Source organism: Mauremys reevesii, linkage group 2, assembly GCF_016161935.1.
Source record: "Mauremys reevesii isolate NIE-2019 linkage group 2, ASM1616193v1, whole genome shotgun sequence".
Classification (NCBI taxonomy): domain Eukaryota; kingdom Metazoa; phylum Chordata; order Testudines; family Geoemydidae; genus Mauremys; species Mauremys reevesii.
Window position 1 is genome coordinate 123,249,843 of NC_052624.1, and position 22,609 is coordinate 123,272,451.

Sequence of the window (22,609 nt, forward strand, 5' to 3'; positions counted from 1 at the left end):
TTTTCCCTCACTGCCAGATTGGCCTGGATACAGTATGGGGTTGTTTCATTTTCTCCTGAGCAGCCCAAGGAACTGGTGGGTTCGGTCAGACTGTAAAATTAATGTTGTCACAACTTGGTGGATGCCTCATGTGGATACTCATTTGATAGGGGGTCCAGTTCCACTGCAGAATAGAAGGCATCCCCTAAAGAAAGTGGGAAATGGAATTGGGGCTCCTAATGTCTTGTATGGCAAGGAGTCAGCCCCTCTTCCCTTAATTTTCATACGAGGGAATAGCAGTCAGAACGCAGCAAACAGTGCTGGGTCACTGTGTGGGGGAGTGGGCTGCGGGCAGCCCTCCCTCGATAGTAAAGAAAGATATAAGGGTGCCAGTAGTGGACATCTGGGTGGCACAACTTACAGAAAGAAGGATGAGCTGCACTAGATGTCTTGTTGCTCAATAGTTCCCAGATGTGTTACTTAGTTAAGGTGTGGCCTAGCTAAACAATATTATTAGTGTTTTGTCTGTCTTCCTCAAGTGCCTGGAATCATCTCACTGGATTTATTTTTAAAATCCCACACTTGTTACACTTCAGACAAGTCTCAGGTGATCTTGCATTATAAGACAACAAATGTACACAGTGCTTCAACTGGTTGCTCCTCTCCCAGCATGCCTAGAAAAAGCAGCTATGGACAGTTTATGGTTCTGTCTTCTGCCAATGTTGATTTAAGGCTGATGTGTAAGCACTAGGGCTGTCAAGTGATTAAAAAAAGTCACGATTAATTGCACTGTTAATAATAGAATACCATTTATTCAAATATTTTTGGGTGTTTTCTCCATTTTCAAATATATTGATATCAATTATAACAGAATACAAAGTGCACAGTGCTCACTTTATATTTATTTTTTATTACAAATATTTGCAATGTAAAAAACAAAATACAGTATTTTTCAATTCACCTAATACAAGTAATGTAGTGCAATCTCTTTACCATGAAAGTTGAACTTACAAATGTTGAATTATGTTAAAAAAAAAAAAAAAAAACCTGCATTCAAAAATAAAACAATGTAAAACTTTAGAGCCTACAAGTTCACTCAGTCCTATTTCTTGTTCAGCCAATGTCTCAGACAAACAAGGCAGGAGATAATGCTGCCTGCTTCTTATTTACAATGTCACCTCAAAGTGAGAGAGGTGTTTTCATGGCACTGTTGTAGCCAGCGTCACAAGATATTTACATACCAGATGTGCTAAACATTAACATGACCCTTCATGCTTCAACCACCATTCCAAAGAATATGCATCAATGCTGATGACGGGTTCTACTCAATAACAATCCAAAGCAGTGCAGACCAACGCATATTCATTTTCATCATCTGAGACACCAATCTGGCAACTTTCTTTCAAGTTTTCTTGTTTGCCTCCTCACATGGAGGCATGGACTATAGCCTCATGTTTCCTTTTCCAACTCTAATTATTTCCTTTCACTAATTAATCCTTTATCTTCCAGCAGCAGTACACAGGAGGAAGGAAAGGAGAAAATAATTTCTAGTGTAGGGAAGATAGAAGAACAACAGTAAGGATAGGTGCTTTTTCTGTAGAGACCTTGCACCTAAAAGGATCTCCAACAGGACAATAGAGAATGCTACAGGGAGTCAGCAGGAACGTTCTGTTCTCCACACCAAATTTATCTCTAAAGGCTCTGAGCTGACCTGTACTCAAAGTAAACCCCTCTCCTTTAGTATGCAGATGCTAATCCTAGGGCTCATTTTAGTCTCCTTACAACATTGCTTGGCTTCTGTGCCTGCTCAGCAGGCTACCAGTCAGCCTCAAAGCTGTTCGCCCAATTTATGTCTTCTTGAATTCTGGATGTTAGTGTCTGTTGCCAAAACCAACAATGAAACTCTGCTAAATGGGCATTTTTCCTCTTTTTCAGAGGCTCTGTGACTCCCTGATTTGGGTGTCTATCAAGGTGATAGACTCCCTGAATTTAGGTGTTTATCAGGATGGATTGAGTTAAATCACTAAGTGGAAAGCATTGATTTAAATAATTAGTTTTAATCAAATTTTCCATTTGTACTCCAGTTATTTTCTAAAGAAAGATGCATTCTCAGTGATTGATATAAGCATTAAAAAATGTTGATTTACAGTAGAGCCTTTATACTATATTTGGGACATCTTTTTTGCTAGCTAGTGTGGTACCCTATAACTATATACATTTATTTAAGCAATGATATGGCTTAATATTTTCAGATACTTATTATTTGTACAGTTTTAGTATGTTAGAAAATGTTGAATGATATATTTCTTGTTTATTAGACAATTAACTTTTGGCTCATTCTTTGTGTCATGCTGCCTTAGGATGGTAACTGGAATTTAATTAAGCAAAAAATCACATATAAATTTTTTTTTTATTTTTATTAAACAAAACCTTTAAATATTTTGGATAAGTAAATTTTTCTTATCAAAACATGTTTCACGTTTATAACTAAATTATTTATTAAACAGAGGGATTAATTGTAGTCAGTGAATTAAACTGATTATTTCAGGTCATCCTGGGAAATGTGTTTCAAATACACCTAAGTGAAAGGGACTGGAGTTTAAGTCCCTATTCGCTTAAGTTTTTTGAAAGTCTCCTGACTGACTTAGGCTGACCATATTTATAAAACTTAACCTCAAAAGTTAGATGTTTTCCCCCAATACTTTATTTTTATTTATATATTTTAAGAGGTTATAATAAGTTTAGGCCATATCATGTCTTATATTGAATTCATACTTACTTTTAAACAGGTTTATTTTTACAAAGAAAAAAATATAATTTAAATAAAATAAAAAATCTGATTTAAATTTAAAAAAAAATCATTTATTTTTAAATCATGGATTTTTATCCACCATGGCATCTGTACGTTATGGAAAATCTCAGCTGTTCTTGGCTTTTCCCCACTAATAGGAAGATTGCAATCCTGTTTTTTTGCATAGTGGAATGTAGTTTGCAGTAGGACGCTCAACATACACTTGCTTGAGGTGCAGTCACTATGCAGTTTATTCATTGATTTAAAGGCCAGAAAGGACTGTTGCAATTATGTAGTTTGACCTCCTAAAATGTCACTCAATAATTCCTACATCAAGCCCAAAAACTTGTGGTTGAACAAGAGCATGACTTCTAGGAAGATATCCAGTCTTAATTATAAAGATTTCAAATGATGTAGAATTTACCACATACCTTAGTAGGTTGTTCCAGTTAAAATTTATACTTTATTTCCAGTATGAATTTATCTAGCTTTGAATTCCTGTCACTTGATCATGTTATAGCTTTGTCTGCTACATTGAATTGCTCTGTTTTTATGGATTTGTGGATTTTGAAGGCCAGAAGGGACCACTAGATTGTCTATTCTGACCTCCTGTGTATTATAAGGCCACTGCATTTTACTCAGTTAACCCTAAATCAAGCCCAGTAACTTGTTTGGTTAAAGCATATCTTCCAGAAAGGCCTCCGGTGTTGCTTTGAAGACATCAAGAGGCGTTGCTTTGAAGCCATCATGAGTGTTCACCACATCTCTTGGTGGCTTGTTCCAATGACAAATCACCCTCATAGTTAAAAATGTGTGCCTCATTTCTGATTTGAAATTTATCTGATTCCAGCTTTCAGCCATGTTATGCTTTTCTCTGCCAGATTAAAGAGCCTTTCATAGCCAGTATTTTCACCCTGTAAAGGTACTTGTACACTGTAATTAAGTCACTCCCTGATCTTTTTGATAAGCTAATCAGATTGATCTCCGTAAGTCTCTCACTGTAAAGCATTTTCTCTAGCCCTCAAATAATAGTTGTAACTCTTTTCTGCACCTTCTCTGGTTATTGAATATCCATTTTAAAATGTGAACACCAAAACTGGACATAGTATTCCAGTATCACTCTCACCAATGTCATGTACAGAGTTAAAATCACATCCTTACTCCTACTCATGACCCCTTGTTTATACATCAAAGGATCATATATTTGTGATGCTGTGGCAAAAAGGACTATAGGAGATCATATTGAGCTGCTTGTTCACTATGACCCGTAAACCTTTTTCAGAATCACTGCTTTCTCGAACAGAGTCCCCCATTCTGTAGGTATGGCCTCGATTCCTTGTTCTTAGATGTATGACGCTCCATTTGGCTGCATTAAAAATCATTTTGTTTGGATGGGCTCATTTTACCAAGTGATAAGATCACCATGTGTGACTGCCCTGTCCTCAATATTTACCACTCCACTGTCATTGTTGAAATTTGATCTGCAAACTTTATCAGCAGTGATTTTATGTTCCAGATCATTGATAAAAACAGCAAAAGTCCTGGAACTGGTATCTGCAGATCCCCTTAAAAACAACCCTATTCAATGATGATTCTTCATTGAAAACGACTTCTTGGGATCTGTCAGTTAGCCAGTTTTTAATCCACTTAATGTGTGATTAACTGATATTGATAGTGTTAATTTTTTAATCATAATGTCATGTGGTACTAGGGTCAAATGCCTTAGAGTAGTCTAAGTATACTACATTTACACAATTCATTTAATTATTCATATTGTATAGTGCTAACACACTTATGCAGTTACCCTTTATCAATCAAACTTGTAATCACATCAAAAAATGAAATAAAGGGGTTGTTTGACAAGACTTCCTTTCCATAAAATCACATTGACTGGTATTAATTATATTACCATCCTTTAATTCTTTATCAGTTAAACCTCGTAGCAACTTTTCCATTATTTTGCCCAAGATCTGTCAGGCTAATCACATGAGGATGATGTACTTTAACATACTACTTAGTTATTAATGGACTAGAAAGAACATCAGATAGGGATATACAATTTTAAATGAGCAGGCCTGAAAAACTTCCACCCAAGAGACCTTAAAGTGTTGGCTGAGGAGCTCTCTGGCCTGCTGATGTTCATTTTTAATAAACCTTGGAATATCAGGGAAATTCCGGAACACTGGACAAATGCTAATGTTGTGCCAATATTCAAGCAGAATGACCTGGGTAACTATAGGCCTTCATCCCTTCCTGGGCTCTGTTAGTTAGCACGTTCAGCCATATGCATTCAAGATTTGTGGAAGAGTTATCAATAACTCTAAAACAGATAATGGTGTCTTAATATTGAGTGCCATCCTCCTCTCCTCTTTTACCCATTCTATTCTTCCTAAACAGGTTATAACCAGCAGTTTTAACATTCCAATCGTCAGGGGCGGCTCTACCTTTTTGGCCGCCCCAAGCAGTCATGCGCGGGAGGCGCCCCGGAGCCGCGGGAGCAGCGGACCTCCCGCGGGCATGACTGCAGAGGGACCGCTGGTCCCGCGTGGCTCGGCTGGACCTCCCGCGGCTGCGGACGGTTCGCGGGTCCAGCGGCTCCGCTTGAGCTGCCGCAGTCATGCCTGCGGGAGGTCCAGCCGAGCCGCAGGATGAGCGCCCCGTCCGCAGTCATGCCTGCGGCAGGTCCAGTCGTCCCGGGGCTCCGGTGGACCTCCCGCAGGCATGACTGCGGCAGGTCCGCCAGTCCAGCCTGCCGCCCCGGCGGCAGGGGATGGGCCGCTCCTCACCTCGCAGCGGCAGGATGAGCTGGGGCCCCAGCCTTTTGCCGCCCCCTAGATTTCGCCGCCCTAGGCACCAGCTTGTTTTGCTGGTGCCTAGAGCCGCCCCTGCCAATCGTTAATCATTCCACCAGCTTTCTGAAATGCCAATTAATGTTACATTTCTTCTCATCAATGAGAATGTCCTGTTTGGCATAGTTATATAAGTATTTGGAAAAAAAAATTCTCTTCACAATCTTTGCCACTGCTTTTCAAGATACAGTTCCTCATCCTGTAATTCAGCTATGGAACTTGGGGAGGAGGGAGTTTGATTATGCAGGGGCTGCAGTGGAAGTCTGTGGTTTTGCTGCCTTTCTCGCATTAGATCCATTAGATCCACAGCAGAGCATGTCAATTTGCTCCCCCATGAGCTTGACCATAGCGTCCTGCCTGCTCTCATCGCGCACCTCCCTCTTCTTTGTGTTCCTGTAATGCTTTACTGGACTCCACAATTGTTTGCCTCCATGCATTCAGCTGGGCCCTATCAGTGCGGGAGAACTGCATGGGCTCAGTAAACATGTTGTCCTGAGTTCATTTTTTCCGCCTTCTAATCTGGACCAGCCTCTGGGACGGAGTAGATAGGGGCTGCGTTGAAACATTTGCCCCTGCAGGAGGAGAAAAGGGGAGGGTAATATTTTAAAAAATACATTGCAGAGAACAAAGGGGGCACTTTGGTATGAGTAATACTGTTTTCCGACTACAAATTTCATAGATAAGGGTACTGTGTTGAAATAAATATATTAAGACTTCCGTAAGGCTTGTGTCTTAGTACTATGTGACATCCTGATAAAAAATTAGCACTATACAGTATCAATATAGCACATATTAAATCAGGGACAGTCAATGGAAGAAAGGAGTTGCATGACCTGACTGTGCCAGCTGTAAACCGCCCATAATTGCCCCAACATGGGGGAATCCCCAGTGGGTTTCCTGCTCCCTTTATGTGCTGCCTCAGTAGCAGAAAGGGGAACAAACTAGGGCATAGAAACTGCCCAACTGTATTGATTGCATTTACCTTTTGGACATAAAAATTTGCCCTCTGACTGGAAAGGCCACATTGTCCTGAGTTAACTTGGCTATCCACCATTCAAAACAAATCTGCTGGTTGAGATTTTGTGGATGCTATGGTGGAAGGGTACAGAACTTATAACATTTTATAAGCCTTCAGCTTCCATCATTAGCACTTTAATTAAAATAGTAATATAGTTAAAAAGTCATACCCCTAATCAAAACAGTTATACCAGTACAAAATTTATGTGTAGACCAGGTCTGGCTCTGTAATTGGAAAGGAAATGAGTGAACTCATGATTATATACTAACTAGCCTCAGCTGATGGATCTTTTGGCCTCCTTGCTTGTTGGTAGGTGGCCCCAAATACTATCAGTGACTGCATTTGCAGGGTAGGATGTGAAAAGTGATGACTCTGACAAACAGGATTAAGAGTGTAATCACTATTAGTAATCTTGGTTTTAAACAACATGCATCAGGTCTTTCTCATTCAGTAACATTAGCAAGAGTGGAAATAATTATTCATTTATGTCACTCTTCTACTAATAGTCTGCAATTGACAGTTGCATGAAAGGGTAAAGAATCAGCAGAGTGGGGTCCTGGTCCATGAATAGTGCTCTTAGACACTACACTTAATACAAATAATAATATTGAATATTAGGTTTTTGAGCTATGTTGGAAGCTAAGTGGGTGATTTGGCTTTGGAGCCTTAATTATGGCACCCCGGGTATTTTGGTTAATTATGAATCAGGATAAGTAAGTGAGTTCTTGCATAATATTTTACAGTGCTGTCATTCACTGTTTTACACAATGCAAGGAACATTTAATGATTTTAGAAGTAGACCATAATATTCCTTTTAAAGTAGTCTGAAAATGTCAAATGTTTTCCTTTTTTGTTGTTTGTTTGTTGTTGTAGGCTGAAACCAGAGAAGCTTGAAAAAGATCTTGATAGATATTCTCAAAGTGCCAAGAAAATGAAAGGGAAAAGAGTCAGTCTTAAAGAGCTTGCTGCATACTTGGAAGTCCCAGTTTCTGACACATTAGAAAACATGTTTGCTCTTTTTGTCGAGGTAAGAAATACCAGAATGTTACAGAGAATTAAAAATTAATTCTTTTGTCTTTCCGGTGGGATTTTAAAAAATGCACTCATTGACTTCATTATGAGCGAGTACAGCCTGTGCTGAGCACTTTTTAAAATCCCAGTCTTGACATCCTTGTGCTTTTTTCTTATCTAGTAAGTCTAAATAAATCCAGTTAACTAAACAGCCACCAATGAGGGGGACCATCAAAGTCAAACAGACCCCATGACCAAGGCAAAGGACCCCAAAAAGCTGGACTTGTTTGGCCAAATAGCATATTCAACAGGTGGGCTACAACTCCGAATAGTGAACCAGCAAGCTTTGCTAGGTCGCTATGATTTTAATATGTGGGAGGCGATGCAGAAATTTAAGGACATGCTCCCTCAAGAGGCCAAACAGGAGTTCTCTTTGCTAGTCAAAGAAGGGAAGACAGTAGCTTGGGCGTCCCTCCAGGCAGCCTTGGATGCTGCCAGTTCTGGGGCCAGATCAATGGCTATGGCTATTACCATGCACAAAAGCTCATGGTTACAGTCTTCAGGGTTTCCTCAAGAGGTTCAACAAACCCTCCAGGATCTCCCATTCGAAGGGCCCTTGCTCTTCTCAGAGCAAAGAGATGCCAAACTCCATGGACTTAAGGACTCCAAGGCAACCCTAAAATCTCAGGGTCTGTATACACCGGCAGTGTCCAGAAAACACTACAGGCCTCAACAGACAGGACACTATATTGCGCAACCTGCCTGGTAGGACCAGTGGATGAGGAAGCGCGAAGGATTGTGACATAGACACCCCTCCACCAATCTCTTCTTCAGGGTTGATGTATTCTGTCCCTAAACACTCAGGTAGTTAGAAGCACTGGTTTTGACGAGACTGTTGAGGACGACATATCAATTCCCTCAGTTCTGGATCCAGTTACCTCTTTGTTTTCCAGACGACTCTCCCGCTTCATCAGTGCTTGGATCCACATTACCTTGGACTGTTGGGTTCTAAACACAATAGAATTTGGTTATATCCTTCAATTTTTATCCACCCTGCCTTCCCACGCCCCCTTCCCATCCCTCTTCAGGGATCTTTCTCACAAGCAACTGTTGGAACAAGAATTTCAGTCCCTACTTTGGGTGGGAGCCGTGGAAAAGGTTCCACACTATCTAAGAGGAAAGAGGTTTTATTCCCGTTACTTCCTGATTCCAAAGGCCAAAGGGGATCGCAGACGGAACCTAGACCTGCATCATCTCAACTGCTATCTCAAGAGCTTGAAGTTCCGCATGGTCTCCTTGGGCGCCATCATTCCTTTGCTGGATCCAGAGGATTGGTATGCCACCCTCTATCTAAAGGACACATACTTCCACATATCAATTTTCCTAAAGTCCACAGAAGGTTCCTAAGATTTGCCATGAACCAGACCCATTACCAGTTTGTGGCTCTCCCATTTGGCCTGTCGGCCACCCCACAGGTCTTCAACAAATGTGTGGAAGTAGTAGCGGCTTTCCTCAAAAAAAGGAGTTAATGTATTCCCATATCTCAATGACTGGCTAATCCGGTCCAGAGCTCAGGTGGAATCTCACTAAAAATACCCCCGTTTTGAGCCACTTCTCATTCCATTAAATATGTGCTTTATTAGTATTGTATAGCATTGACTTTTTTTAATCAGAATGTTATGCAGTACCAAGTCAAATGCCTTATACAAGCCCAAGTATATTACATATAGGGAGTGTTCCTTGTGTGTGGTGGCGGGGGGGAGGGGGTTTCGCATGTTCTTCTCAATACTATCTTTATCAGTGATCTAGAAGAAAGTATAAAATCATTACATATGACACTAAGATTGGTGGATTTGTAACTAAGAGGACAGGTCAGTTATACAGAGTGATCTCTTTTCAGTTTGAGGGAAACATTACTAGTGCAAGACAATAAACCTGTTCTTGTCTCTACTCCATGAGTTTTACACTAATGTTACTTACCCACTTATATATCTGAGTGATCCGTTGACAAAAGCTGCAGGGGTCAAGTAGTATGATAGTACTATCAAGTAGTAGTATTGGAGGTTTTTAAGAGCAGGTTAAACAAACACCTGTCAGGAATTGCCTTGATAATAATTAGTCCTGACATGAGTGTAGAGGACAGGATCAGAAGACCTCTTGAGGTCATTTCCAGTCCTATGATTCGATGACCACTGAGACTTCAGGGGTTCTCATTGCCATGAGGAGATAATCGAATAGAACTACAAGGGCTGAGGTCCATGCCATATCCAAGTTTAAAGTCTAATCACAGGAGGACTGAAGATTTCCACTGAATTTGTGTCTTATCTGGAGCTTGGCTTTTAGTACTTTCTCGATAATTTTGCCTTGGAACGCTTAAACTCAAAAAGGAAGCTTACAAGAAGTGGAAATTTGGACAGATGACTAGGGAGGAGTATAAAAATATTGCTCGAGCATGCAGGGATGTAATCAAGGCCAAGGCACAATTGGAGTTGCAGCTAGCAAGGGATGTGAAGGGTAACAAGAAAGGTTTCTACGGGTATGTTAGCAACAAGAAGGTGATCAGGGAAAGTGTGGGACCCTTACTGAATGGGGGAGGCAACATAGTGACAGATGTGGAAAAAGCTGAAGTACTCAATGCTTTTTTTTGTCTCGGTCTTCACAGACAAGGTCAGCTCCTAGACTGCTGCACTGGGCAACACAGTATGGGGAGGGGGTAAGCAGCCCTCAATGGTGGAAGAACAGGTTAAGGATTATGTAGAAAAGCTGGACATGCACAAGTCCATGGGTCCAGAACTAATGCATCCAAGGGTGCTGAGGGAGTTGGCTGATGTGATTGCAGAACCATTGGCCATTATCTTTGAAAATTTGTGGCGATCGGGGGAGCTCCTGGACGATTGGAAAAAAGCAAATGTAGTGCCCATATTTAAAAAAGGGAAGAAAGAGAACCCGGGGAACTACAGCCTCACTTCAGTCCCTGGCAAAATCATGGAGCAGGTCCTCAAGGAATCCATTTTGAAGCACTTGGAGGAGAGGAAGGTGATCAGGAACAGTCAGCATGGATTCACCAAGGGCAAGTCATGCCTGACCAACCTGATTGCCTTCTATGATGAGGTAACTGGCTCTGTGGCTATGGGGAAAGAGGTGGATGTGACATATTTTGACGTTATCAAAGTTTTTGACATAGTCTCCCACAGTATTCTTGCCAGAAAGTTATAGTAGTATGGATTGGATGAATGGACTATAAGGTGGATAGAAATCTGGCTAGATTGTCGGGCTCACCAGGTAGCGATAAACGGCTCGATGTCTCGTTGGCAGCTGGTATGAAGTGGAGTAACCTAGAGGTCGGTCGTGGGGCCGGTTTTGTTCAACAGCTTTATTAATAATCTGGATGATGGGATGAATTGCACCCTCAGCAAGTTTGCAGATGACATTGAGCTGTGGGGAGAGGTAGATACGCTGGAGGGTAGGGATAGGATGCAGAGTGACCTAGACAAATTGGAGGATTGGGCCAAATGAAATCTGATGAGATTCAACAAGGACAAGTTCAGAGTCCTGCACTTAGGAAGAAAGAATCCCATGCACTGCTACAGGCTGGGGACTGACTGGCTAAGCAGTAGTTCTGCAGAAAAAGACCTAGGGATTACAGTGGATAAGAAGCTGGATATGAGTCAGCAGTGTGCCCTTGTTGCCAAGAAGGCCAACTGTATATTGGGCTGTATTAGTAGGAGCATTCCAAGCAGATCGAGGGAAGTGATTATCCTCCTCTATTCGGCACTGGTGAGGCACACCTGGAGTATTGCGTCCAGTTTTGGTCCCCCCCACCACCTAAAGAAGGGATGTGGACAAATTGGAGAGAGTCCAGCGGAGGGGAACGAAAATTATTAGGGGCTGGGGCACATGACTTACGAGGAGCTGCTGAGGGATCTGGGGTTATTTAGTCTTCAGAAGAGAAGAGTGAGGGGGGATTTGATAGCAGCCTTCAACTACCTGAAAGGGGGTTCCAAAGAGGATGGAGCTCGGCTGTTCTCAGTGGTGGCAGATGACAGAACAAGGAGCAGTGATCTCAAGTTGCAGTCGGAGAGGTCTGGGTTGGATATTAGGAAACACTATTTCGCTAGGAGAGTGGTGAAGCACTGGAATGGGTTACTAGGCAGGTGATGGAATCTCCATCATTAGAGGTTTTTAAGGCCCAGCTTGACAAAGCCCTGGCTGGGATGATTCGGTTGGTGTAGGTCCTGCTTTGAGCAGGGGATTGGACTAGATGACCTCCTGAGGTCTCTTCCAACCCTAATATTCTATGATTCTAAAGGGAGGTAAAGAGAGATTCCAGTATCAAGTGTTGGTGAGGTTCCAGCAGGGTACTGCATTTTTCAGGAAGGCTGGCAGGTTTGCTTTCTCTAAAGAAAGTGTTGTTAATTTCAATAGAATTGAGCTCAGTTCTGTTGGGCTTTCATCAGTTGGGGTGGAAGTTTTGTTTGGCAAGTGATGACTCAACAATTTTCAGGGCATTTTGTAATTCATCATATGCAATGGGACCAAATTTGGGTGGCAGCGTGATTATTGCTTTCTAATCTAACTAAATTTTCTGTTTCAAAAAGTTCATTTTATATTTTTTGAATTTTCTATGGAATGGGAAGAGAGCTCTTTTCGGTGATCAGTATTCCGGTCTGATGTTTGGTTTATGTAAGCCAAGTGACTTGCAAGTTCATTATGCAAAATAATTTTGCTGATTTTTGCAGCCGTAATGGCAGAGGACAGGGACTTTCACTTCCTTTAGCAAAGTGGCATAATCCTGTACTAAACCCAGCAGATGGGTTCAAATCAGGTTTTACGATCCTAGAGTTTGAATCTGACTGCATGCTTCGTCTGCCATAATTCACTGATGAACCATAGAGATATTTTAGGTCAGTGCAAGGAAAGGTGGGTTGTTGGGCCAAGACATTGATGTCAGTGATTACTGTGTCTGCTAGTTCATGGATGGATAATTTTGGTTTTCTTGGAACTGCTGAAAAGTTGAAGTATATACCTCTCCATCTCTCTGAACTGTTAAGTCATATGCCCAGCAATGATGATTTAAAGATCAGCTATTTCACTGCTGGTCAGAGAACGTAACAATCATATTATGAAGATTTGCATAATCTACTGTGAGTGATGTTCCATTTGGATGCCAGGAGTGGATTGCATTTGACAGTACCAGCACGTTTTTCCAGGATGCTATAACCAGGTTTTAACACAACACATCTGGGTAGGAGTCCATAGCCTCTGCATTATGTAACATCTCCATTACAAAGATGACAAGGTATCAAAATGTACTCTAGCTAATTGAATCTTAACTTGCCTAATTATCCTTCAAAACAAGATATATTTATCCCCTGGAAGAAATAGAGATGTATTCCATCAGATCCATAAGGATATCTTTGGCCATACAAGTTCAAAACAGCACCAAACCCTGTAACTGACATCCATTTCCAAACAAGGTATTAGGAAGATGACCATTCTCCATACCATGGTAGAAAATAAAATAAAATAAAATAAAATCTTTTCACTGTTAAAACTTTTTTGACTGAATTTTGATCATAGTAATTTGAGCTTCATGTGTGTCAGTTAGAAAAGATATGATCAGTATATATCTTTCTATGGTACATTTCATTCTCCAGTCCACTCCACTCCACTCCAAGTTAGAAATGCAAATTTTGGCATAGAATTATACCCTCTGATTGGTATTTTTAAGAAAACCAAGAGAGTTAGGCCCCCCTCTTTCAGTGGAATTCAGTGGAAATTGGGCATCTGACTCTTTAGTCATCTTTGAAAATCTCAACCTCTAAATTTTACAAACATTTTTCAGAATATCTTCATGTGGGTTTATGTGTTTAGTATATTTAATAATCTTTAACAGTCCTTTAATAGCTGTTAAATGTTTATGGAGTTCTGAGGCAGATGAAAGAATTCTGATTTATTTTATTTTATTTTATTTACAGAATGAAGATGGTGTAATTGATCTACGGGAATATGTGACTGCTCTATCTGTAGTATGTAGGCCATCCAAAACTTTAGAAACAATTCAGTTGGCATTTAAGGCAAGTAGCAACTTCTTACAACGTTCTTCTTACAATATGTAGAAAATACAGAACTATTTTTTAAAAAATCAATTTGATTTAACTGAATTTTATTCTATATATTCTTCTAATTCACATTTACACTTTTAAAAAAAGCATTAATACATTGCTTAGTTTCAGAGATCAAGCACCTCAGAAGTAATTAAATACAGATTTAGGCACTAGTCCCATCATATGATTGTAGCATGCTTTCCTCTGCGTGAGCCGAGACCCATTGAGTTGGTGGGTCTCTACGGGGGTCTGCATTAGCATGTTGCATTGGATGACTGGGAGCCATTATGTTCAAACCTCCAAACTTACCCCTTATCCCTTGTGCTTATGCCTTATTAAAATGTGTTTCGGTTGTAACCTTTCTTCCCCCCTCCCCCCCCGATTAAAATTTTCTGAAACTCTTACGTTTTGGGGTGACATTTTACATGTTTGATTCATGGGAGTTCACCTTTCTCCCTCATCTCCTTGTTTAGATTGCTACTGCTCCCTTCATCCCCAACCCTACCACCAGGGTCTTGTGCTTCTTGTGGTTCACAGGGGTGCTCTTCTCTGAGATACCTTTGGTTGCCAGTCTCTCTCTCTTCTCCACACCCCCCACCCCCCAACTCCTGTAAGTCACAGGAGCCACCAGTATAGACCACACTAGCACAAGATCTGGAAGAGAGTGGGGACAGAAGTGGGGAGGCGGGGATAGACTTGAGCTGAGAAGGGGCTGGCAGAGTCTGGATCACTTTTTGGAGTCTTTCAGGGAAAATAACTTATCTGACTGGAGATCATTGCTCACCTTCTGAGGTCCTAGTAAAATGCATTATATATTAAACATTAGGGAAATCTTTAATGTCAGATCCACTAATAATGATATATTGTAGGGGTTTAAAAATAAATTCACATTAGTCTATTTGTGTACCAAATATGTGGTACATATTTGCAGCGTTGGTGTGACTTTCTCCATTGCATTCTAATTAAAAAGGATAACTTAATACTTCATTTGATATAGTATTGTCTTTAGCTAGCTCTGTGTCATATTGTGATCTTATCAGTCAGAGCCAAGATACATTAGCTTCTTTAATAGTCCCTCTTATTTATGAGGGTGGCAGTTAGCGGCTTACACCATATGTGTGACTTGGCCAGTTATAACTATCTTAGTTTCTAAGAGAGAGTATACTGGGGTATACTTGACTTTGTTTGTAAGGGAGACTGTGGTAAAGAAATAACCCATATGTATTTATTTTACTATTTGTGATTTCTTTGCATTTGTCAGGGGCAGAAGTAATGAAATTCAACAGGCTTTTTTTATTTTGGGGGGGAGGGGATAGGGGAAATTGGGAGGGGTTAATATTTGTCCTCCATTATCCCAAGACCAGATCTACACTAGAAAATATTTGCCGGTATAGCTATGCCATCAATCCCTGCTAATGTAGATGCAGCTAATACTGGCAAAAGAGTTCTTCTTCGAGTGATTGCTCCAATGCATTCCAGTTAGGTGTGCGCGCCGCGCGTGCACGGCTTCTCGGAACTTTTTTCCCTAGCAACCCCGGCGGGCCGGCTGGCGCCCCCTGGAGTGGCGCCGCTATGGCGCTAAATATATACCTCAGCCGGCCCGTCCGCTCCTCAGTTCCTTCTTACCGCCCGTGACGGCAGTTGGAACTGTGGAGTGCTTGATAGCTCTTCACGTCCCTAGCTTTCTCTAGTTCTTTGTTGTACATAGTTAGCATAGTTAGTTATAGTTGTTAAGTTAGCAATAGTTAGTGTTAGATAGATAGGCTAAAAAAGGGGGGGGTTCCCCCTTTTTTGCCTTAGCCGGTGCGGGCTCATGCCCAAAGCACCGGGCTTTAAGCCCTGCACGGTGTGCCAGAAACCGATGCCCGTAGGAGACCCGCACGACGCGTGTCTCCGCTGCTTGGGCGAAGGGCACAGGACTGACAAGTGCCAGATCTGTTTAAAATTCAAGCCGCGGACCCGCAAGGATCGAGATAGCCGCTTGAAACAGATCCTCATGGAGGCGTCCCTCCAACCACCGGCACCGCCGTGCACGCCTCCGCGCCTCCGTGCAGGACATACCGCCGGCACCGACTGCGGTACCGCCGGCGAAGAAAGCGGTTGCGAAGACTCGGCACCGCTCGCTCTCGCCCGCCAGGAAACAACGACTGGCTCTGGCTCTGGCTCTGGCTCTGGCTCTGGCTCTGGCTCTGGCTCTGGCTCGCGTTCAGGACTCCGCCAAGGCGACTCCGCAGCCTGCAGCCCCTGTGGTGCCTCTGCACAAACAGTGCACTGCACCTGTGACTCCGGCGCCGCAAGGGCCGTCGAGTCCGGCGCCGCCTCGCTCCCCGGTTCCGTCCGTGGTCGAGCCTCGGCTGCCGTCGACGCCGGAGACATTTACCTCCGCGCGAGAGCTGATACAGCTCATAGAGGCTCCAGGCCCCCGGCACCGCCGGCGCGGGCTGTCGTCTCCAGAGGCAAACCGGCAGCAATGGTCCGGCCACCCTCTCTGGAATCAAGGCGTGGACATCGGACACGGTCCCGGTCTCGTTCCCGCACCGTCGACAGCTTGCCGTCCCGCCGATCGCGTTCCCGGCACCGCACTCCATCGCGGCACCGATCGCAGTCAGCCCGTCGGTCGAAGTCCCGGTACCGCTCCGCTTCGCGGTACCGGTCGCACTCCCGACGTCGCACCAGATCGAGGTCGCCACCAGCTCGGCACCGACGGTCTCAGTCCCGGCACCGTTCCCGGCGCCGCGACTCCCGCGGACACTCCAGGCGTCGCAGTTCGCGCTCTCGGTCGAGCCCCCGGCACCGGTCGAGCCCCCGGCACCGTGGAGACAGTCGAGCGAGGTCGCCTTCCCGGCGCCGACGGGAAGAGCATCCCTCGGCGGTATGCCCTGGTCCTTCCTTGGCACCTCCCTGGCCTTCCCGCCCTGAGTCGCTCGCTTCCGGCGCAGAAGCCTATGGCCTCCCGCCTCCGACGCCACCACCCCAGCCTAGCGGGGCCCAGCAGTGGGGTTTTTGGGTCCCATGGGTATTCACCCACGAAAGCTCATGCTGCAAAACATCTGTTAGTCTATAAGGTGCCACAGGATTCTTTGCTGCTTCTACAGAACCAGACTAACACGGCTACCCCTCTGATACTTGACACCATGCAAGGCACTGCATTTAGCCGTATGGAGTGGAAATCCATCAACCTCATGAAGAAACTTGCACAAATACAGACGGATATCATCTTCCTTTCCAAATGTAAACGGATGGACATCATACCTAATGGACTAAAGGTAAAAAATCCACTGCTATCTAGTGGGTATTCACCCACGAAAGCTCATGCTGCAAAACATCTGTTAGTCTATAAGGTGCCACAGGATTCTTTGCTGCTTCTACAGAACCAGACTAACACGGCTACCCCTCTGATAATGGGTACAATACGAGTCGGACGCTGTGCCTGTTCCGCCGAGGCCTCCAGGGGCCCACCGCACTGTCCCAGAGGCGTCGATATCTCGACCACCGCCATCCCCACCACCAGCCGTTCTGGTGGCGCCAGACGGCCCCTCCGAACCCCCAGCCCACCACGCAGTGGACCCCTCTTCGGCTGAGGTCGTTCAGGAGTTATCCTCCTCATCCTTTCCCGATGAGGCAGTGGCCGGCGCGGCATCAAGGGAGCCGCCCCCCATTGATGCGAAGGCACATCAGGACCTACTCCGCCGTGTGGCGACGGCCATGGACCTCCCTGTCGAGGAGGTAAAGGAGGACGAGGACCCCATCACGAACGTGGTGGGGTCGGACTTGCCAGTCCGGGTTGCGTTACCTTTTGTACGCACGGTCCAGAGGAACGCTACCACCATTTGGCAAACGCCCGCCTCTGTGCCCCCCACAGCCAGGGGCGTGGAAAGAAAGTACTCAGTCCCTCCCACGGGATATGAGTACTTGTATGTGCATCCAACTCCGGACTCCCTGGTGGTACAGTCCGTTAACGATAGGGAGCGTAACGGCCAGCCGGCCGCCGCCCCAAAGGCGAAAGAGGCACGGCGGATGGACCTTCTCGGCCGAAAGGTCTATTCAGCAGGGGGCCTGCAGATGAGGATCGGTAACCAACAGGTCCTACTGGCCAGGTACGTGTTCGACATACTCACGTCCCTGGCCAAGTTCACTGACCTCCTGCCGTCCACATCCCGCCAGGACTTCACCACAATGTTGGAGGAAGGGAGGCGATCCTCTCGCTCCTCCATTACAGCCGGCCTCGACGCGGCAGACTCAGGGGCACGGACCTTAGCGACAGGGGTCACGATGCGGCGCATCGCCTGGCTCCAATCTTCCACCCTGCCTCCGGAAGTCCAGTTCACTCTCCAGGACTTGCCCTTTGACACCAAGGGGTTGTTTTCGGAGAAGACGGATTCACGGATCCAGTCACTAAAGGATGGCCGGGTGGCGATCCGTACACTCGGGATGCATACGCCGGTGACGCAGCGCAGGCCATTCCGCCCGCAGCCCTCCTGCTATCAGTCGCGGTACCGACCCTACCCGGCTCGGCGACCGGCCCAAAATCGCCGTCGCCCATCGGGCAACCGCCGAAACCAGGGCCAGGCCGCTTCCAAAGCCCCTCAGGCGGCGAAGAAACCCTTTTGATGGGACGCACGAGGGCTGCACATCACTCTCCCCTCCGGATCCTCCCCGTTTATTTCACAACCGCCTCTCCCGTTTTTTCTTGGCATGGTCCCGAGTAACATCGGACAGCTGGATGCTCAGCACGGTCCACTCGGGATACCGTCTTCAGTTTGTTTCGCCCCCTCCTTCCCACCCACCTTCCCTGTCCCTCTTCAGGGACCCCTCTCACGAGCAAGTCCTCATACAAGAGGTCCAGACTCTGTTGAGCGTGGGTGCCATAGAGGAGGTGCCTCCCTCCAGGCGGGGCAGGGGATTTTACTCCAGGTATTTCCTCATCCCCAAGGCGAAAGGCGGGCTACGTCCTATCCTGGACCTTCGCGGGCTGAACAGATACCTACTCAAGCCCAAGTTCCGCATGGTCACCTTGGGGACCATCATTCCCTCCCTGGATCCGGGAGACTGGTTTGCGGCCCTCGACATGAAGGACGCCTACTTCCATGTCGCTATCTACCCCCCTCATCGGCGCTACCTTCGGTTTGTGGTCAACGACGCCCACTACCAGTTCGCCGTGTTGCCATTCGGCCTTTCGACCGCCCCCAGAGTATTCACCAAATGCATGGTGGTCGTCGCCGCAGCCCTACGACGGAACCACATACATGTTTACCCGTATCTGGACGACTGGCTGATCCGCGGTCTGTCCAGACAACTCGTGGAGAGTCAGATTGTAGAGGTCCTGGCCCTCTTTCGGCGTCTCGGTCTTCTCGTCAATACCGAGAAGTCAACTTTGATTCCGACGCAGCGAGTCGAATTCATTGGGGCGGTCCTCGACTCCACGGTGGCCAGAGCCTGTCTCCCTCGCGCTCGGCACCAGACGATGGTCTCCATCATCCGGGACCTCGTCAATTTCCCAACTACGACGGTGCGGTCATGCCTCCGCCTCCTGGGCCACATGGCTTCGTGTACGTACGTCACCGCGTACGCACGACTTCACCTCCGTCCGTTTCAGTCCTGGCTCGCGACGGTGTACCGCCCCCATCGCGACGCCATCGACATGGTGGTCACCGTCAACAGGACAGCTCTCGACTCCCTCCGCTGGTGGCTCGACCCGGAGGTCGTGTGCGCCGGAGTCCCGTTCCACCCTCCTCGGCCATCGGCAACGTTGACCACGGACGCCTCTGCCCTCGGATGGGGGGCTCACCTCGGAGACCTGCACACTCAAGGCCTCTGGTCAGCGAGCGAACTCACGCTCCACATCAATGTCCGCGAGCTCCGAGCGATCCGCTTTGCATGTCACACCTTTCGGACCAACCTGCAAGGCCGCTGTGTGACAGTGTTCACGGACAACACAACAGCAATGTTCTACGTGAACAAGCAGGGCGGAGCCCGCTCGTCCCCCCTCTGCAAGGAGGCGATCCTCCTGTGGGACTTCTGCGTGACCCACTCCATTCACCTGGAAGCGTCCTTTCTTCCGGGAGTGCAGAACACGCTGGCGGACCATCTCAGCAGGTCGTTTCTCTCCCACGAGTGGTCCCTCCGTCCCGACGTTGCGCACACGATCTTCCAGAGGTGGGGGTTTCCCCGAGTCGACCTCTTCGCCTCCAAGGCGAACAGGAAGTGTCTCCAGTTCTGCTCGTTCCGGGGACACTCGCCGGGCTCTCTGTCGGACGCTTTCCTGTATCCGTGGCAGACTCACCTCCTCTATGCCTTCCCTCCGTTTCCGCTCGTGCACAGAGTGCTCCAGAAGCTTCGAAGGGATCGAGCCACCATGATACTCGTGGCTCCAGCCTGGCCGAGGCAGTATTGGTACACCCTGCTGCTCGAGCTCTCCGTTCGGGAGCCCATCACCCTCCCATTGTGGCCGGACCTCATCACGCAGGACTTCGGCAAACTCCACCATCCGAACCTGCAGTCCCTCCATCTTACAGCCTGGTACCTGCGTGGTTGACCCACGCAGAGAGGGACTGTTCGGCGGCCGTGCAACAAGTCCTGCTTGAAAGCAGAAAGCCTTCCACTCGTACCACCTACATGGCGAAATGGAAGAGGTTCGCGCTCTGGTGTGACCAGCAAGGGCTCAACCCCTTTGTGGTACCTGTCCCTACCATCCTAGACTACCTATGGTACCTCAAGGAGCAGGGTCTGGCGGTTTCCTCCTTGCGGGTCCACCTCGCATCGGTGTCCGCCTTTCGTCCGTCAGCCAAGGGTCGAACCATCGTCTCCAATCCGATGGTCTCCCGCTTCCTGAAGGGCCTCGACCGCTTATACCCGCCAGTGCGTCGCCCTGCCCAGACCTGGGACTTGAACCTCGTCCTGGCCAGGCTCATGTGTCCACCATTCGAGCCTATGGCCACGTGTTCTCTCCTCTACCTCTCCTATAAGACGGCCTTCCTGGTTGCCATAACATCGGCAAGGCGAGTTTCGGAGCTCCGAGCGTTGACAGTGGGCCCCCCCTACACCGTCTTTCACGCGGATAAGGTGCAGCTTCGTCCTCACCCGGCCTTCCTACCAAAGGTGGTCTCGGCCTTCCACCTTAATCAGGACATCTTTCTCCCGGTCTTCTTCCCGAAGCCCCATGCTTCGCCCCGGGAACAACAGCTCCACACCCTCGACGTCCGTAGGGCGCTGGCGTTTTACATCGACCGGACAAGGTCCTTTCGGCGTTCCACCCAGCTCTTCATCGCAGTCGCTGATCGCATGAAAGGCGAGCCGGTCTCTACCCAGCGCATTTCCTCCTGGGTGACTCAATGCATCAGGTCATGCTACGAGCTGGCTCACGTGACACCATGCCGACTCACCGCTCATTCTACGAGAGCGCACGCCTCGTCAGCCGCCTTCCTGAGCCATGTCCCCATCCAGGACATCTGCAGAGCGGCCACCTGGTCTTCGGTCCACACCTTCGCCTCCCACTACGCGTTGGTGCAGCAGTCTAGAGACGACGCAGCCTTCGGCTCTGCGGTATTACACTCCGCCACGTCTCACTCCGACCCCACCGCCTAGGTAAGGCTTGGGAATCACCTAACTGGAATGCATTGGAGCAATCACTCGAAGAAGAAAAGACGGTTACTCACCTGTAGTAACTGGTGTTCTTCGAGATGTGTTGCTCCAATCCATTCCAGACCCGCCCTCCTTCCCCACTGTCGGAGTAGCCGGCAAGAAGGAACTGAGGAGCGGACGGGCCGGCTGAGGTATATATTTAGCGCCATAGCGGCGCCACTCCAGGGGGCGCCAGCCGGCCCGCCGGGGTTGCTAGGGAAAAAAGTTCCGAGAAGCCGTGCACGCGCGGCGCGCACACCTAACTGGAATGGATTGGAGCAACACATCTCCAAGAACACCAGTTACTACAGGTGAGTAACCGTCTTTTCTTTTGATGGTATCACTTAGTTCTCTAAGTGAAATACAAATTTTGCAAAAAAACAACCCACACCCTTAAGCAAGAGATGTCGCTATTCAGGACTTAAATTAATTAAAGATGTACTCTTAGAGTTGTTACTCTGGTTGAATTTTGCAAGTCTTGCATTCATAACTAAATATGAATTATGAGCATGAGTGGCTAAGGAATAAAAGATGATCAGAGTAAAAGTATATTATAGACTTTGTTATATCATTGTAAGTATTTTGCATGACATCTCTATCTTTTTTGATCCTGTTCTCTGTGTAATGTGTATCTACTTGTAAAGTCTAGATTAATTACAACAGCTCTTCTAGTGTCATATGTTGACCCATGTAAGGATTACAGCTGTACTGCAAATTCTTAAAGAGCAAAGTGTGTTTCAGAAGATAAGAAAGAGATTACTATTCCGCCACTTGATGCAGCATACAGCTGGAAATAATGTGAACTGGGGGGCTGTTTTCCATTTTTTTTTTATTTTTTATTTTTTTTTAACTTAAACCACTCTCTTGTTAACTTGATGCTTTGCAGCATTGTCTGCTTTAGCTGCAGTCAAAATGTTGCAGGTTTTAGAAAGAGGTATTGTGACATAGTTCAGTGGAATAAAGAACGATGCCCTTCCTGATATTGTAAATGATATAGTCACCATTTCCTTCCATACCAATAATACACAACAGTGTGCATTAGTAGGCTTATAGGTATAAGCCCAAGTTAGCACCAAAACTAAATGCCAAGTACCTTCATCCATCTGAGAAATGCATAAGTAGGCTACTAATACAGATCCTGAAATAGATTGCATCTTCGGATGCATTGCTCATTCATTAAAATGCCTTATTTTAAAAAGAAAATACGCCTTTAGTTTGGAGAGGGGAAATGGAA

The 22,609-nt window shown here is 46.2% G+C and overlaps 1 protein-coding gene across 2 annotated transcripts in view; it reads left to right on the top strand.

The window, feature by feature from the left end:
- LPCAT1 (lysophosphatidylcholine acyltransferase 1) overlaps positions 1–22,609 on the top strand; it is a 189,390-nt gene that overhangs the window by 119,538 nt on the left and 47,243 nt on the right. For both annotated transcript variants that reach the window (XM_039525204.1, XM_039525205.1), the window contains exons 11-12: positions 7,511–7,664; positions 13,627–13,725. In XM_039525204.1, the coding sequence (XP_039381138.1) occupies positions 7,511–7,664; positions 13,627–13,725 (253 nt within the window). The remainder of the gene's footprint in view (positions 1–7,510; positions 7,665–13,626; positions 13,726–22,609) is intronic.